Raw genomic sequence first — 17,531 nt, forward strand, 5'->3', positions numbered from 1 at the left:
ACTACTATACCAGTTGCAAAGCCATTCCTCACACTATCAAACTGTTACCAGCTCAGAGCTAAAAGCATAAAGAAAAAATGTATCTGCTTTTTACTGATTAAAATGGCACTGATTTTGTGCAAAATAAAAGTAATTATTGTGAACTAAGACATTTGTTGCGTATTCTTTATTGTTCGTTAGCAACTTTAAAATCTAATTTGAAATCTATTTGATTTTACTACTTTAACTTTAAAACAAATTAATTGCTACAAGTGGAGCACATAGTACATTCTGTTTTTTCTTGAGATATTTTCAGGATTAAACTAAATTTTGGACGTAGTTACCAACTCCAGGTGAGCAACAAAAGTGATCCAAATAAATATTACTTTATCAAAACTTTCAAATCACCTGTCAATATTTTTGTCACTATTATGATAAGAATTCTATTGTGTATTTTCTTTTTGACACTAATGTTGCTTAATTTAAATTACAATTTATATGTAAAAACTTTGATTCCCATATAAATATTTTGTTGTGTTTGATATCTTTAAGTGTGCATTCACACTTGTACACACCACATCAAAATTGGGACTTAACCTGGGACTAAACCTGGAACTAAACCAGGACTAGAACCCAACCAGGTCAAATCAGGACTAGACTGGGCTCAAACCAGGACAAGTGTGAACCCACCCTATACCCCCCTATAACTCTATCATTTTCCCTAATAAATGTGGTGAATACTGTAATTCTTAGCAGCCATATCTCAAGTTTTAACATTTGTTTCTTTTCTTTCAGATTCCCGTGTCTTTGTCTCGTCATATTGACATTTATCTGCTCAACGACATGGACGTAGATGTCACAGATACAGACAGATAACTACAGCCGAACTACAGTCAAACAAATGGTACTATGTAAACCAAGTGAGGACTTTGAGCTAAATACATGCCATGGCACCATCAAGAAAGTACTACTAGTATTTACTACTTCTGCTGCTGCTACTACTACTACTACTACTACTACTACTACTACTACTACTACTACTACTGCTATTACTGCTATTCCTATTTCTACTTTCTATTTCTTAGAACTCGGGATCGTGTTGCCATACCTCATAGAATTTTTTTAGCCTAATGATAAACTAGTGGAGAGTTTAAGATGGTAAATACCAAACTTGGTATTCATTTAAAAGTCATCTGACACTCGTGTGACAAATGTATTAACCTTGACTGGGATCCAGAAAACACACTTCTTCAGTACTTTATGAAGATGTGCATCTGGTCAGAAGGGCGTGATTGAGGGGGATTAGCTAATCTGGGACACACATTGTCCTTCTACATCAAAACAAATGTGGCTGCTTAGGAGGAAAAAAAGGAAAAGTATATCACATGGGACTGAAAAACATCAGATTTCTGCAGAATCAATGAGCAAAGCACTAAACTCTGTTCATCTGAGTTGAGACTGAGAGAAATGTGATTTAATTCTAAATGATAGATGACCTCCTTTCTTTCACATGAACCCCCCCCCCTCAAACTTAAAAAAATGAATAAATGGCTGTATCTCTGGGTATAAAAAAACAGATATATCCAGTGTTTCCTATAAATTTTGTTCAGATTATGGTAGCACAAATACTTTCTACATTCATAATTTTCTTTCTTACCATTTGTGGAGTTTAAATGTCACTTATTGTCTGTATTTTACAGATATTTAAGCAGTCTTTTTGAACAGTATACCTACTCATTATGTTATATATGGAGCAACAAAGTGAGACGTTTAGTCCATGTTCTTTTTAGACTATGGAGGAGAATTCTAGACTATGGGGGACCACCACAGTCTGTTCTGTTCTTGGGAAAGTGTGGATATCATCGTGGACTTGCCGCACAAGTATTTACCAGTTTCTGATACCAAGTTCTATTACAATTACTGCTGCAAAAACTATACTTGTACTATAACTGTTACTACCATTACTGTTTCTACTATAACTGCTGCACGAACAACTACTATTTCTGCTTCTACTATTACTACTACTTCTACTGCACTCCTATACTCCTACAACTACTCTTACTACTACTATGACTGTGACAACTATGCTGTTACTATCATTAATACTTTACATTGTGTCATAATTAAACAGAAACAGGCAGCTGCAGTATGGTTTGTTTGGTGCTCTGAGCTGAGAACAACATGTCAAGTCAAGTGCTCTACCTCCACTAAAGCTGCATTCACACTGGTTTTGTCCTGGTTTAATCATGAGTTTAGTCCTGATCCAGACTTTGTTTGGTCCTGGTCTAGCCTCAGTTCAGTCCTGGTTCTGTCTAGAACTGGTTTAGTTCCAGTTTAGATGTGGTGCGTGTGTGTGAATGTGAATGCAGACTAAAAGCACATTAAAGCATTTCTGAACCAGTATCGAAACCATGTAAAAAATAAAACTGTTGACAAAACACCACATATCATTTTCAAATTTATATATATATATTTTTTTGCTTTCATAGAAAAAAAACTAGAATAAACACACTGTACAAAAATGATTAACTAACGTGCTTACTTACAACACAAAAAGGCAATTTGGGCATTTCAAGATCATAGTTTTCAAGCTTACCTTAAGTTCTATTTTAAATGATGGCTTTCACATTTTAGTGCCTTATTCCTTAATACATTTTTTTATTGTTGTTTTTTTAAGTTTTACTAACATGAAGTAGTTTGACTTGAATATATTTATTCTCCAGACTACATATTATGTTTGTTGTTGAATATTATAGAAGTCATAAGAAAATGTCAAATATGGCATTTATTTATTGACAAAATTAATTGCAAAATCTTTTTTTTTTCTTCTTCTTCTTTTTTGACCAACTGTGAGTTTAAACTTACACTCCTAGAACCAGTTAGTTTTAAACTATACTTCTTTTTCAAACAGATATTTACCAAAATGGGATTTGAAAAAGCACCTTGTCATCCAAGTACAATCTAAATGTTTGTCTAGTGTGTGACATTGTTTTTCATTTGACTCATTCCTTTTGATCAAATATTGTACTGCTCTGAAATGCCAAGCTTTAAAACACTGAGCACTTAAAACTTTGAAATTATGCTTTTATTTTGAAATCCAGCCAGTGAAAAGTTGTTTGTCCAATTCCAATTTTGGGAGATCTCTTTTCTGAGTTTTTGATGTTTTTATTCCCTTCAATAAAACATATTTAATTGTATTTGTATATACATTGTTACATTGAGAAAAATTATGTACTTTATCAATATAAATTGGATCGTTGAAAGCCATTGTACTGTTATTTAAAATTGTAAAACCATTATAAGAATTTTATGATGTTTTGAGATTTATAAGTTTTGAATAGTAACATGAATAAAATGTTGACATAAAAAGTTTAAAAACATTTTTTTAATAAAAATTTGTACATATGATGTGGGAAAGGTAAATGATATATTGCAGTAATTATTCTTTATTATAGCATCGTCTATATATCCCACTATCGTTCCAGAAAATTGCACCACTCCAATTCCAGGGATGCAGCACAAAGTGGTACATGTTTTATAATACACACTACAAGCTGTGTAAGTGACTCTACTCAACATACAAATGAGAAAATATCCTAATGTCATATTCATTGGAATTTACTGTTCGATCAACTTCAATTATTGTCTTTATACATTTTCTCTTATTAACAGTAAATTCTAAAATTTTCCATAATCGTGTTATTACTTGTACTGTGTGGGCAGCAGTAGCTCAGTGAGCTGTCAGATCCACTGACCCACAGTGTGGCTGGTGTGTCTATGTACACTGGTGTGTGAATGTGTGTGTGAATGGGTGAGTGGTTCCCTGTTATAAAGAGCTTTGAGTGCCTTGAAGGTGGAAAAGCTCTATATAAAAATGTGACCATTTACCATTTGACTGTGTATTTTTATTTATTACCTAAAAAGTTATTTAACTCTTCTGGTAAGGATTGGTCTGCCACCTACTTGTCTCCCTGGGGGTCTTATTGCTTTCCCTGGAATATTACACAGTTTGGCATTAAATTATTTATCCTGTAGGTATTTAATTGCTCAAAAATAACTTGAAAAACATCTATTCTTACAGCAAGCAGACAGGGACGCTTCTCCACAGACTTGGCCCGGTGCCATCACCCGCTTGTCTCCATGGGGATAGTAGATAAGTAGATTAAATTTCCAAAAGGAAAGTTACATAGTGCACTTTTAAATAACAATTCATTTTAGGAAGAATTTTTCTGTTTCCTTGGTAACGGGGACGCTCGCACCTTCCTCTCCACGCGGGGCGCTGATCACTTCCTTTTTGTCCTTACGCTGTCTACGTCACCAGATTTCACCAGCGTGGACATCTGTGGAGTAGAAAACACTGATTCAAAGCTTTAAAGTTCGTACAAAAGTCACTGAATTCACCGGTTTCGGTTGGATTTTATCTGTCAATCATTGCTAGCGCTTTAGATAAGTTTTGAAAATAAAAAACGTCTTATTTGGGCAGTAAATTCTATCTTACAGTGCTGCTGACTCGTACTCATCACTGCTGGATTCAGGTGAAAAGATGAGAGATTTGTTTGTATTTTTTGTGCAAATCGCGATTTTATTTCTCCTCCTGGACTTCACCCAAGCAGCCAGGCAGCCCCAGGACATTAGATGTGGAGGTAGGTTTATTTTCATTGATGTACGTGCATATTTACGTGAATAATAGTCTTAATTTTGGGGGTATCTGTTGCTCTCAGCTTGCAGGGCCCTTGTGGATGAGATGGAGTGGGCGATCTCGCAGGTAGACCCCAAAAAGACAGTCCAGACCGGGTCATTCAGGATCAACCCCGATGGGAGCCAGTCCATCAGAGAGGTGAGTCCTGTTTATGAATGATATATAAGGCCTATAAAGTCATGGTTCAAGTTAGTCATAAATATTCTAATCAATTTACCATACACACTAATGAATTACAACTTTCAAGTGGAAAAAATCTATATTTAGTCTATTATTATCATGAAATAGTTTGATTTAAAAAAACTGATCAGTATTCAAGTCCATTAATCGCTTAATCATAATCATAAAAGGTCACTCAAACATTTGTGAACAAAATAAAACACAACTCCCTGTATGCGTTTGATGAGGTAACAACATTCTAACTTGGCTTAAAGCTCACAAGAGTCAATTTTGCGTGATATAGAACCTTTAATAATTAAGCTTACTAGACAATGCTGGTATGATTAAAAATGTAAAACAAAAAGTTATTATAGACTTAGAGATTTTGGCTAAACAGACAGATTTTTTTTTCAGCTAAGATGTTTTATTTTTCATGGCAGTTGTCGATACTGATTAAATTTTGAGGCTGATATTAATGGCAGATTGTGATATTTTTCCCTCTAAATTTTTATTATTTTTACTATCTATATTTATACTGCTCTGTATGAGAAAAGTATTAAATGTATGGGAATGATTTAAGGTATGGTAAGGTATGTGTGTTGTTTTTTATATTATTTATGACCCTGTTTGTTTTTCTTTAGGTCCCTCTGGCGCGTTCTGAAGGAAACCTCTTGGACCTGATGGAGTCTGTGTGTGAGCGGATGGAGGACTATGGGGAGGTGGTGGATTCTTCTGAGAGAAAAACCTACGTCAGGATCAAGTCTCGGACCGGTGAAAGTCTGGACTTGTCCGAGGCCTCACTGGACTCCAGAGTCACTGCCAGCTTAAAGTTTGCAGTGAGTGATGCTTGTGAAAATAACAATAAAATACAATACAATAATATTGTAAAATTATAGTATTAGTAGTTGTTTTTTGCAGAAGTAGTAGTTACATTACCAGTAACACCAGCTGTAGCCTAGACATTTAGTAGAGATGGAAGCTTATTACGTATTATAGCATTTTGCATTTTGCATCTCTCATTAAGGCAGTTCTTCATAAGAGGGAATATGAGGCATATGGGAATATGGGATGAGGGAGAAATATGAATTGTTTAACAGATACAGACCATATCAGTGTTGGCACATTACTCATATTTAATAGTTTTCAGTGGGACAGTGTACAATAATTATAGTAATGGCATAGATCCTGCTTTGCATGCAGTAAAGCCATTTCCATTACTTTATATTCAGCTACAATTTATTCATGCCAAATTACAGTTTAAAACTTTATTTCAGTAGTACTTCCACGTCATCTTTTGCAATCTTTACCAATAGCCTCTGGTCTTCTCGTTTTCCTTCAGTGTGAGACCATAGTGGAGCAGCACGAAGATGAACTGATCGAATTTTTCTCTCATGAAATGGAAAACGTCAAAGATCATCTCTGTAGCAAAAGAACGGGTATGTTTCTACCTTTTATTTTCTTTACAATTACATATGATTTTATTTGTATTTACTGGATACCCTTTTGTTAACAGATCTGTGTGACCATGCCTTGAACATCCCCCATGATGAGCTTTGACACATGGCTTCTGCTCAGACCTCTGAAATGGAGACACCTGGTGCTGTAAAACCTCAAGTTTTGTTCACTTTGGTCAGTTTATGAGAAGAGCATTAATGCCTTAACATTTATTCACAACCAATATTGTTATTTAAAACTATCTCACCCAGGAAACTCCCAGAAAGTATTATTTAATAAGGAGACTTCGCGTTCTGAAAAGCGTGGGATTCTTGTATTAGTTTATCTGTTCATATTTCAGTCTTCTCTCAATTGTCATTGTTCTTGGACAAATTTAAAATGTGCACTGTGAAATGAATTATGGTTTGAAAAAAAAACAAAAAAAAAACAATAGAATGGTAACATTACATTCCCTTTACAAAAGTTTGCAGCCCTAGTATCTAAATATATTAGGATGACAAACTTACACTCCTTCCACCCAGACTGTCTCATTAATGTTTGAACTTTTATTTATACAGTTGTTGTGTAGTTTACTAGTGGGATCATTAACGGCTACATAAAACATTTGGATCATTTTGTCTTATTTTATTTTTGCTTAAAGGAAATGTATACTGTTTTCAGTCTCAAAATCAGTATTGGAATTTTTATTATATCATTAATTAACATAAATTCATAGAAAATTAGCAAATTTATGGCAGAATATGTCCCTTATTATATACTGTACGTCCATTACTTTCCACCAGAGAGCGCTATTGCTGGTATTGTGGTTAAAAACCCTTTTAAATTTAGTGTTTTTTGTCTGTGAGGATTTTGTGAAATGAACTTAGCCTCTTATGTGAAAATTTCCTGAAAATCTTTTTTTATATGAACTTTGTAAGTTTTCTCACCTTGTTTTGTCTTTAAAACCAAATACATTTGTACAACATCCGCATCCATTTTTATATTAATTTAAAAGTTCAATGATATGACATGAGCAGCACTAGCTCCATATGTAGAACAGTTAAGTTTTGTGAGTTAAAAAGTTATTTAAGGGTGATAAATTATGAAACAAAAAGCACAAAAATCTGATATCTTCATTCACACTTTATTTTACAATTTTGTATAACTAAGTGTTTCATGGATTATTTGAATATCACTTTAACAGTCAGTAATAATACCTGCAGAAAGGTGTGCTACACATATCTAAATAGTTGTCAAACAATTGTCGATTAAAAATGAACCAATTTAAGGTCATTAGAACAATATATTTTACATGGACAATATTTTATTCAGTTGGAATCCTATACAAATATATAAACCAAAAAACGAATCATTGTTTTGTATATTTTGGGCAGGAAACAGTTGCCCTTTTTATAGGGTGTCATATGGTAGTACATCTGTAATTCTTAACCAATTAAGCCCATTATAAAAAGCATGGCTCACAACCCTATGATCATTCTACACAGAGAGCTGGATATTATGTTGTATTGTAAGTTTAATATTTTGTCCATAGACAACACACACAAACACAAAACAAGTACCTTTAGCTGGATAATACGCCCACTGTGCAGTCTTAAGTAAATATTTAGATTTCTACTTTTACTAAGTATTATTATTTAAAGTTAGATTACTCTTACTTCATTAATACAATTTACAGCAATGCTATCTTTGTAAGTAATTAAAATTAAAGCCAGAAACATCTAGTACATACAAATGAATGTTGTATTATATAACTTTGTCAGCCACTTGCTTATCTCCATTGAATTGTTATTGCTTTGCCCAGAATGTTTCATACTGTGACATTAAACTCTCTAATTCTCTAATTCCAATGAAACAAGCAGGTGAAACTACCAGGCTGGTCAGATCTGTGGAGACAGCGACTCTGCTCACAGTAAAATGCATGGTTTTCAAGGAATTTCTTTAGCATTACAAACGACTTTAATTGAATCAATGCAGCAATCGAGACAAACCATAGAAAACTTTACCACAGAGACAAGCATCATCAGCTCCATCAGAAAGTTACACCATAATTTAATTATGATCTACTCATGATTATTTATGTTTTGATTTGTTTTTATTATGATTTTAATGTATTTCTTATTCTGTAAAGCACTTTGAATTACTTTGTGTACGAATTGTGCTATACAAATAAACTTGCCTTGCCTTGCCTTACTGCTGTGGCACTATTGCATTACAACATAATATCTTCAGACTTTTCTGCCTGTTTATCTAATCCCTCATCAGGACTCTCTTCAGTCTGATTTTGGTTTATTGTATTTTCATTTTCTGAGGCATTGTGTCCCTCTCCATCACTGCTTTGATCCTCATCACAGATTTCAATACATTCAACATTTGTCATTTCTGTTACTCCCAATTCATCATCCACTATAGTTCCATCTGACCCCTGACTACTGTTACTGCACTGAGAAAGGGTCTCATCTTGCATATTCATATCATCATACCAAAGCTCTGACTGCATCAAATCTATATTGCCTTGTTTCACGCCGTTCTCACATACACTTTCTACACTAACTAAGCTCTCTCTATCCCAATTATCTATAACCTCTTCTTCTTCGTTTTCAGAATCTGGTGCGGTGTGCTTTCTGATACGATTGACTGCGTCCCATAAAGATTTAGGATATTTCCTCTCTTCTTCATAGCAAGCAGTTTCACAATTATCGTTATCAGTAGTAGAAGCTGACGGATGAGACTGTTCTGAGATATCTGTAGATGTAGTGTTTACATTTGAATCTGGCTGGCAAACCACGTGAGAACCTGTAATATCTTTGTCAGAGGAATGACCTTGGGGTTGTAAAATGTCCTCACTTTTTGTAGATGGGCAAATTTCATTATGAGGATCTTTAGCATTTAGTCTATCTTTCATAATATTATCGTCAACTATATCATCGTCCCATTCACACTCTTCCAAGTTAAAATCATTAAAATCGCAATCTGATGCATCTATTTTTCCAATTTCATCCAGAATTTGTTCCTTTAAATCCATATCTTTTTGCATTTCAATTTCATTTGCTTGTTTATTGTCTTCAATGAAAATGGCAGCTGTATCTGAATTTAGTTCTGCACCAGTTATTTCCTCTAATCTCTCTTCCTTGTTTTGCAAATCAAACTGATTTATATCTTTTACCACTTCCTCCTTGTGATTGATCTCCAAATGATCAGCTTCTAAATTTTGAAATGAAATGATTGTGTCTTTTGTGCAAATTTCACTCTTCTCTTGATCAAATTCTGTATTATCATTTAGTTCTATGGTTTTCTCCATTTCCAAATTACTTGAAATCGCATTGTCTACAGAAAATCCATCATTTTTGCTATCTGTTAGATTTACTTTTTCTTCCTCTTTTCCTGCTTTTTGTTCAGCATCTGACAGTATTTCTACTTTCGGAGCTGTCAAAGTTGCTGGTTTAATTCCTTCATCGGCACCTAACTGTGTTTCCTCAGTGCTTTTCTTAGTGATACACTCTTCTTCATTTGTGCAAACTTTATTTCTACAGCTGAATTGCTTCTCATTTTCACTTTCTTCAAAATCTTTTGTGTTTTCACTTGATGCTATTGAAATATCTTCTTGCTCTATGACATCTGACTGTTCTTTTTTTGTAGATTCATCCAGTACTTCACTTTGTGTATGTGTATGTATCTCATTGACAGTTTCTACTCTCTTTTCTTGAATCTTGAAATCTCTTGTAGCCCCTTCGATAGCTTCATCACCATTTTGACTGCTTTCTGTACTGCAACTGGGACCATCTTTAAGAACAGACTTGCCTTCAGCCGTATCACCTCCATACAGTTCAACATTAGCTGTCTCTGTTACTTTTACACATTGGTTTAACTCATTTTCTGATTGTTCCAAAGTTGGTGCATCCTCTTTCTGTCCACTGTCAAGTTCTTGCATATCCTTGGTTACTTCACGCATTTCTAACTCATTTGTGTCAATTTCGTGATCAATTTTGACTGGGCATTTCAGTTCACCTGGTTTGCCATTTGCGACGTTCTCAACTAGATCAGAACTCTCTTCACTAACTTCCTTAACATCCTGGTCTTGTAAATCTGACATATTTTCAGACAAATGTTCAACTTTTGCGACTGTCAAAACAGTTTGTGTTGCATCATTTTTATTGTCACTTAATCCTTCTTTGTCTTCTTCAACTTCCGATTGGAGCAGTTTCCAAGCTATATTCTCTAAATGTTGTTTCAAGTTACAATTTTCATTCAGGGTTGTCAAAATGTCATTATCTCCTTCTTGTTCGATCAATTCCAATGTAGAAATATCTGCTGAATCATTCATCTCATCTGGCTCCTTGCATTGTTCACTTATAGCTTCAACAACTGACTCTTGTTCTGGACTCTTCGCCATTTTGAATCTCTGTACTTCATTGTCTGTTTCAAAGCCTTTGTCAGGTTTCGTAATACTTTCTTCGGACTTACCAACCTCAAAAATGTCACTACTCCTCTCCATCTCCTCACCTTTGCAGCTACTAACTTGTAACGTTTGCAAATTTTCACTTTTACTTATGGTAGACACATTTAGTACCAATTCTTTCTGATCTGAACTTTCGTCTTTCAATTCATTTGTTTCGTAACTTTGCTTCGTCAAATTGTTTTGCAGTTGGATCATTGTAGATTCACGTAACCCACATATTCTCTTTGCACGCTCTTTCAATGTTTCGGAATTTGGTGGCAAGAAAGGTTCACTTTTTGTTTTCTCAACTGCATCTTCGCTCTTAGATTGTTCTGCTAATGTTTTGAAGGCCTCTGCGTTATTAGAATCTTGCTGTTCGGTCTGGATATCCTGGTTGTGTTGTGTAGTCACGCCAGCTAAATTTTCTTCAGTTTTAGTTTGATTTTCTGAGTTTAAACACTGAACTTGCTGCTTCGTTGGCGCTTTTAACAAGTCCATTTTGACCACAACGCATGTGGTGTCAACTGGCGTAGCGTCACCATCTTTAGTACCTACTCTTTGACTTTCTACATTAGATTTTGAGTCATTATCTTGATCGCCATCTTTAGGACCTTCTCTTTGACTTTCTACATCAGATTTTGAGTTTTTTCCTTGATCTTGTACGTTTCTATCCAAGGTTTCTTTCGGGGAAGTTGTGGGTGCATTGTCTGTGTCCGAACTGCTTGTAAAACTAGGTCTCCTCCACAATGGAAATTTAGCGGCCAGCTTATCAATTACAGAAACGTCATTTGATTTCTGCATGTTTTTGCCCGCCATCTTGGACAGCGACTCTTTACAAATCGGTATCGCTTGCAGTTTCGAGAAAGGACTTCTTATATGTTTCGTAGTAGTTGTTGGAATTTTGAAATCAACTTCGTCTGCGAGCTTCAGCGGTTGGCAAACGCTGCTAGCTTTCGGACTCGGAACTTCACTTTGCTTCGGTGAAACTGGCAAACTGTCTGGTTCTGTATCAGCGATTCGTGACACTAAACAAAAGATTGTCAAACCTCCCGCTTTTTTGTTCAACTGAAACTTTCTGCCTTCTATAACTTTAGCTGCGTTACTGCTTGGTCTTCTTTGCACCATTTGCCGATTTTCTTGCAAAATATCTAGTCCTTTTATAGGGAACTTCTCATTTAACTCTTTTTCTGTCTTATTTACAATTTGCGGCAACTCGTAGCTTTGTTTCACTAACTTCTGTGGCGTCAAAACACTCCTATATTGGACACTGTAGGGTGGTGGGGCATTATAATTTGGAGGTTGACTGTACACCTTGGTTTGATAGCTAAGCTCGTTTTTAACCTCCAAATTCTGTCTTTGTGGCATAGTTTGATAACTGTTAATCACTTGCTGCCTGCTTGCCCTATCCCGCAGTGTTGAATCTTGCATATTTGTCATCTGCATATCTCTTCTTTCTATATTATCTTGCATTGCACCTCTCAGTCCTGCCTCGATGCGTCTTCTTCTTGGTAGTGAATGACTATAGCGTAATGCCCAAGCCTCCAACTCCCTAAAATTGTTGTCATTCTTCCTGGAGATTTCGCGTTTGTAGTGAACCGGGTTGTAGGACCACCCCTCCTGTTGAAAGCCCCTCTCTTGGTGCTGATAAGGTGTCCAGTCTTGAAGTTCTTGACGCTGGTCACCGTGGTAATGCTGAATTGGATGATCTAGGTTAAAGGGGAATTGTACAGGAGATGTTGGAGCTGCAGATTCTTGGCTTGACCAGTTTGAGGTGTCTCGTGGAGGCCAGTAATATCCAGAATCAATGGTTTTGCCCCTCTGATCTTCACAGTAGGCTTGATATTGAGGTGGTGGTTGTCTGTCATGGTAGCTGGAAACAAAATGAGATATTATATTCAAGGCAAAGTGTACTTGTGGCCACTTTATCTTGCACTAAAACACAGTTATGGTCATTATATTTAAAAGGTCTACATTATGCTATTTTCTGATCTATGTTCTAATGTTGTTTCCTTATTACAAACAGACATGGCATTGTGTTTTGTTTCATTCACACATGTTTAACACAAACCCTGCATATTTAGGTTGAGTTCTTCTCTCAAACAGACAACACTCTGTTCCACCTTGTGATGTCATGTGGTGATACTCCACTGTTTTTTTGAACTTCATGCACCTTGACTAATCATTTGGATGTTTTTTGGATAATCTTTGAAGATATAGACAGACTAATAAACAAGAATTACTCAACTCTATCTTTCTGATGAGATAACATTATAACATGGCTTAAACCTCACAAGAATAAATTGTTTGTAATATAGACAAAAATATAACATAGACCTATAAGCTTAAATAGCCCCAATCATTAATTTAGTTCTGGTTTAGTTTTAGCCTACATTTAGTCCTAAGAACCAGATTAAAAATAAAAGTAACGTTAGGGCCTATATATATATACACACACACCCACCCACCCACACACACACACACACATATATACATATACATCATTATAGGCTTTTTCACCTACTTTTGTGAGCAGCTTCTTGAAGGTAGAGTGTTGTACTTGCTGTATTGAGGCAAATGCCCTTGGTTCTCTGCCCAGAAATCCATCTTTAACTCTGTCGAATACAAATAATATGACAAGTAATGAAGAAAAGATGTTGTGATTTTTTTAAAAAAAAGGTTATAATGGAGGTGAAAAGTAGCAGTAGAAATAAGAATATAGAAATAACATAAAAACAGTGAGAAACTGTGTGGGAGTTAAGTGCGATAAGCAAAACAAGCCCTGTGTATATAAACTAAAACAAGTCCAACTACTAATTATCTCACTGTGTTGATATATGTAGTCCCTTTGTGCTGTACTAGCAGTTTTTAGATATGATACTAGATATGAAATGAGTTCACACATGAGATTGTAAGCAGTACAATTATCTAAAATATGGTAAATATGTCAATCATACTCTTGAAATGTTACAGTTTTAAATATAGTCATGACAAAGTGGTGGAAGTGATTTTAAAGTTCTTATACCATATATTGTAAATAATAAGAACACTGGTTTGGTTCTGTTATAATTGAGTGAAAATTAAATCATCACAGGTCAAATTGTGCCTCAACATTTACACCAGTTTAGAATAATTTTTCAAAATATGACTTACCTATAGCACATGAGGAGGTACAAAACTCCAGTTCTTGTTGAAATTGTGAACTCCAAAGAGGATGAAGTGTTTTAAATGGGCTCTGGACGAGGTCACTCCCACTCAGTCACACAGCCTCCCTCTTCACTAAAGCAACAACAACATGCACATTATGCAGCAGATCTGGCAACACTGGGTTATATCTTTCATCATTAGACATTGTGAAGTCATAATAACATTAATGGTTGTTTTTATAGCTCTGTAGCAAAGTAAGAACTTGTGAGAACTTGGTTATTGGAAGTATTAATGTAGATCCCGTAAGTTGTCATATTGAAGACACTAAAATAAGTATTGTCTGTTGTCTGGTTTCCAACTGGTTTCCTTCATAGAATCTGGCAACATAAAGTGAGTAGCTCATTCTGCTTTCTGAAAATAAGGCGTGAAAGCCAAATCAAAAAGTTAAACATCATGCAAAATATTTCTGTAATTGTAAATATATTAATTAATATTACACTTGCTGATTTGAGGATACACATAGTAATGGAATAAAAAGAAGGAAAAAATGGAATACACTCCTTATACACACTTTTAGATTGAATATAATGATTCTTGACTTGGTGGATAGCATTTAGTCAGACCCTTATTTAAAGATGCATGCATATCTAGTTTATGAATCTACTTTTTACTTTTGCCTTTGTTTATTCTACTTTAATAATTTAGGTATTTGATTAGAGTTGTGAATGGGAGCAGGCAAGGCACATTTATTTGTATTGCACTACTGATACACAAAGTAATTCAAAGTGCTTTGCAGAATAGGAAATATACATTCAAATCAAAATACAAAGACATAAAAAACAAAAATTCACTTTAAAAGGAAAAGTGTAGATAAAATCCTTACATTCTAATTAAGTCCTTGTTGTTTGGTAGTTGCTTTGGTACAGAGTGAGGTAGCGTTAGCTTTAGCGGATGTGGAGCGCCTCTTTCTTTAAATCTCTTTAGCGGAACAAACAGGCTTTCCCCCTGAACAGAAATCCCACATCAGCACAGTCCAGAGGCAGACAGCGCTGTGAATGGACGGATACCACACATTGTTTTCCATGGGATAAAGGTGAATCGATTATCAGCAATTATTACAATGTTTTTATAATGTTAGCTCTGCAAATTTGAATTTGAATCACAAGAATTCTAGTACACAAAGTTACTGTCATATGCCAATACATAATATAACCTGCATTTATTGTTTTCAAAACTGTATCGAGATAACTACATTAGAAATCTTTTTACCTTGCATTTATTGTGTGGTAAATTACTGGATTTGTGGTAATAATAACGCCCTACATTTGCATTGGGCTTTATAACATGATAAGTCTCTGAAAATGCTGTACTGAAAAGGCATTATTCATTCAAATCCCACACTTGGGACTATTTCTGTAGCGACAGCTGCCCTGGGGGAGATAGGTTGAAGTGAGGCTGCCAACTGTACTATTATTGAGCCTGCACAAAAAGATGCTGACTGAAACTGGGCGCAATATTTATAGATAAATTGCGTATAAATTGCAAGTCACAAAATGTGTTCTTGTATCAGTTAGTCATGATTAGTCTAATTAGTTGTTGCAACCCTAATACACAGTGGCTTAATGAAGCACACAACAAACCAAATAACTTTTTTGTAACAATGTGCTTCTTCCATTATTTGTTATGTCCTAAGAGTTGCTTTGTAAATGTTTATATTCTGCAGTTCGTCCCTTTGCACCAGCTCCACTCTGAACCTCGTAGGCAAATACTCTTCATAAAACTCCTCTGTTTTGTGCTCTGTTCTCATTTTGGAGCAGAAAAACACCACTGTCCCACTGTGGCACAGGTGAACCAGCGTCTCCACCAGTAACAGGAAGGTCTCCGGGAGGTAGATCAGGTCAGCACCCAAAACTAGGTCCCAGTCCGAGGAGAAAGTCAGATGGTCTGTACCCCAGGACAGAGGCAGGACTGAGGGAGCAGAGGTCCAGCCACCAGGGGGCATGTTAGCGCTGACGTTAGCCTGTAGAGGAGGAAGAGCTATGGGCAGGTCTGTGAGGGTCACCACCGCACCTGAAAGGAAAATGTAATGTTTGTAAAACTATTATTACATAGAAATAAAAATGGAACAGGAATTGAAATCATTTCAATTTGTTTAATAATTAAATATATAACATTTTATAAAAGGTTAGATATTTTTCTCTTTCTCCATGGAAACAAGCAAGTGATGCTACTAGCCCAAGTCACAATTAAGTCAAATCTGTGGAGAAGCAACCCCACTTATGCAGTATGAATGCAATATTCAATATATTCATGAGCAAGAGAACTGGTCGTTCATGTTACCAACTGAATAAATTGCAAAATGGTAAATAGAATGCCATGCATTCTAGCATTACAGGCAAAGCAAAAATGTATGTAAGATAATGAGGTGATGGACCATCTGCCTGAAAATCAATCAATCAAGATTTATTTCAGACTCCAATGGGCCATTTAAAAACAGAGACAAACAAAACAATAAGATGGATAATGGTTTATAGACCATATAAGCAGTTCCTCCAATACTGCCAGTGTTCAGAAGTGAACTTGACACTGCTCTGCTCAGGCATTATTAAAACATTTATAATTTTATTCTGCGAGTCCTTGAGGCGCTTCATAAACTGAAAACTGAAAAGTTACATAGTACATCTTTATCCTTAGGGTGGTGTTTTATCCAAAGAAAGAATAAAATATATATTCTTTTGTTTCTCATTTATCTTGCCACTTTTTGCCTTCTTTATTTTTTTCTTCTTTCACGGGCTGTCTTCTTAAATGTGCACTTTTACACGTAATGTTTCTGGAAAAGATTTTCTGAAAAATGTCTTTCTTCTCTCAAAAAGGGCTTAATTAAAGAAGATGTGAGCAGGGTTGTCTACAGATATGGCCTGTAACTAGGCCTGGTGCTAACTGTCCGGTGGTAGACAAGTTTAATGCTGTACTCTGGAACAAAGAAATAAGATCTCAATAGAGACAAGCAGGTGACAGACCCTCCACCTGAAAAGTCACATTGTACATCTTTAAATCTTATTAAGTTTGGTGCTGGGAAGAGCTTCAGTCCTGCATAATAGAAAGAAGTGGTTAAAACACTCGCTGTAGACTTATTTTAAATTACTGTTAGGGTACCAGAGAGTTGATAAATATTGTAATATTCATTGTTGATCCATACTTTCATACACGTACCCAGTCGCGCCGCAAAGATGCCCAAAAATCCTGTGCCAGCTCCCAGTTCAATTACGCGCCTCCCCTTCAGTTCCACGGATTGCTCTACCAGGTAATTACTCAGCTGTATCGCCTTAAAACAGATAAAATGACACAATACACAACCCACACTGCAAATTTTAAATATTTGTCTATTAAGTTGTGTCCTCTTACTGCTTCCCAGACCGGAGCAGCCACGCCGAGGTTGGCCCCAAACACTTGCTTTATTCGCAGCTCTTGTCCACATATATTGTACACGCTATCGTTGGAAAATGTCTCCTCGAAAAGACAGTCCTCAACGGGAAATGGGTCGTCTACTTCTCCATTCATTTCTTATGTAAATAATAACAAAATATTACGGCTATTTATTTAGGTCTATCCATGCACCAACATTACGCATGTGATGAAAGAGCGCTCGTCTTCCAGGTC

At 35.6% G+C, this 17,531-nt stretch overlaps 3 protein-coding genes across 4 annotated transcripts; 1 reads left to right on the forward strand and 2 right to left on the reverse strand.

Moving 5' to 3' along the window:
- The first annotated feature begins 6 nt into the window (after nucleotides 1-6).
- On the forward strand, nucleotides 7-7,262 carry cnpy2 (canopy FGF signaling regulator 2). Its single transcript, XM_020937022.2, has 5 exons — nucleotides 7-4,622; nucleotides 4,701-4,816; nucleotides 5,479-5,673; nucleotides 6,177-6,273; nucleotides 6,351-7,262. The coding sequence occupies exons 1-5, from the start codon at nucleotides 4,523-4,525 to the stop codon at nucleotides 6,392-6,394; spliced, it is 552 nt and encodes a 183-aa protein (XP_020792681.1). The 5' UTR covers nucleotides 7-4,522; the 3' UTR covers nucleotides 6,395-7,262.
- A 208-nt stretch (nucleotides 7,263-7,470) lies between these two features.
- Nucleotides 7,471-14,893, reverse strand: LOC129411014 (uncharacterized). 2 transcript variants are annotated; one of them, XM_055160445.1, is made up of 4 exons: nucleotides 14,755-14,893; nucleotides 13,878-14,003; nucleotides 13,249-13,339; nucleotides 7,471-12,597 (listed from the first exon to the last, which is right to left on the reverse strand). In XM_055160445.1, the coding sequence occupies exons 3-4, from the start codon at nucleotides 13,329-13,331 to the stop codon at nucleotides 8,502-8,504; spliced, it is 4,179 nt and encodes a 1,392-aa protein (XP_055016420.1). In that variant the 5' UTR covers nucleotides 13,332-13,339; nucleotides 13,878-14,003; nucleotides 14,755-14,893; the 3' UTR covers nucleotides 7,471-8,501. The 2 variants fall into 2 exon arrangements, with proteins under 2 accessions (XP_055016420.1, XP_055016421.1); XM_055160446.1 differs by lacking the exons at nucleotides 13,878-14,003; nucleotides 14,755-14,893 and having other exon boundaries at nucleotides 13,249-13,482.
- On the reverse strand, nucleotides 14,479-17,447 carry LOC110171332 (EEF1A lysine methyltransferase 3). The gene is made up of 3 exons (XM_020937034.2): nucleotides 17,277-17,447; nucleotides 17,085-17,196; nucleotides 14,479-15,941 (listed from the first exon to the last, which is right to left on the reverse strand). Exons 1-3 carry the CDS (start codon nucleotides 17,430-17,432, stop codon nucleotides 15,553-15,555), a joined length of 657 nt encoding a protein of 218 aa, XP_020792693.1. The 5' UTR covers nucleotides 17,433-17,447; the 3' UTR covers nucleotides 14,479-15,552.
- Between the last annotated feature and the right edge of the window lie 84 nt (nucleotides 17,448-17,531).

This window comes from Boleophthalmus pectinirostris, unplaced genomic scaffold, assembly GCF_026225935.1.
Source record: "Boleophthalmus pectinirostris isolate CB_2022bp ecotype Guang Dong unplaced genomic scaffold, ASM2622593v1 HiC_scaffold_3, whole genome shotgun sequence".
NCBI lineage: Eukaryota > Metazoa > Chordata > Actinopteri > Gobiiformes > Gobiidae > Boleophthalmus > Boleophthalmus pectinirostris.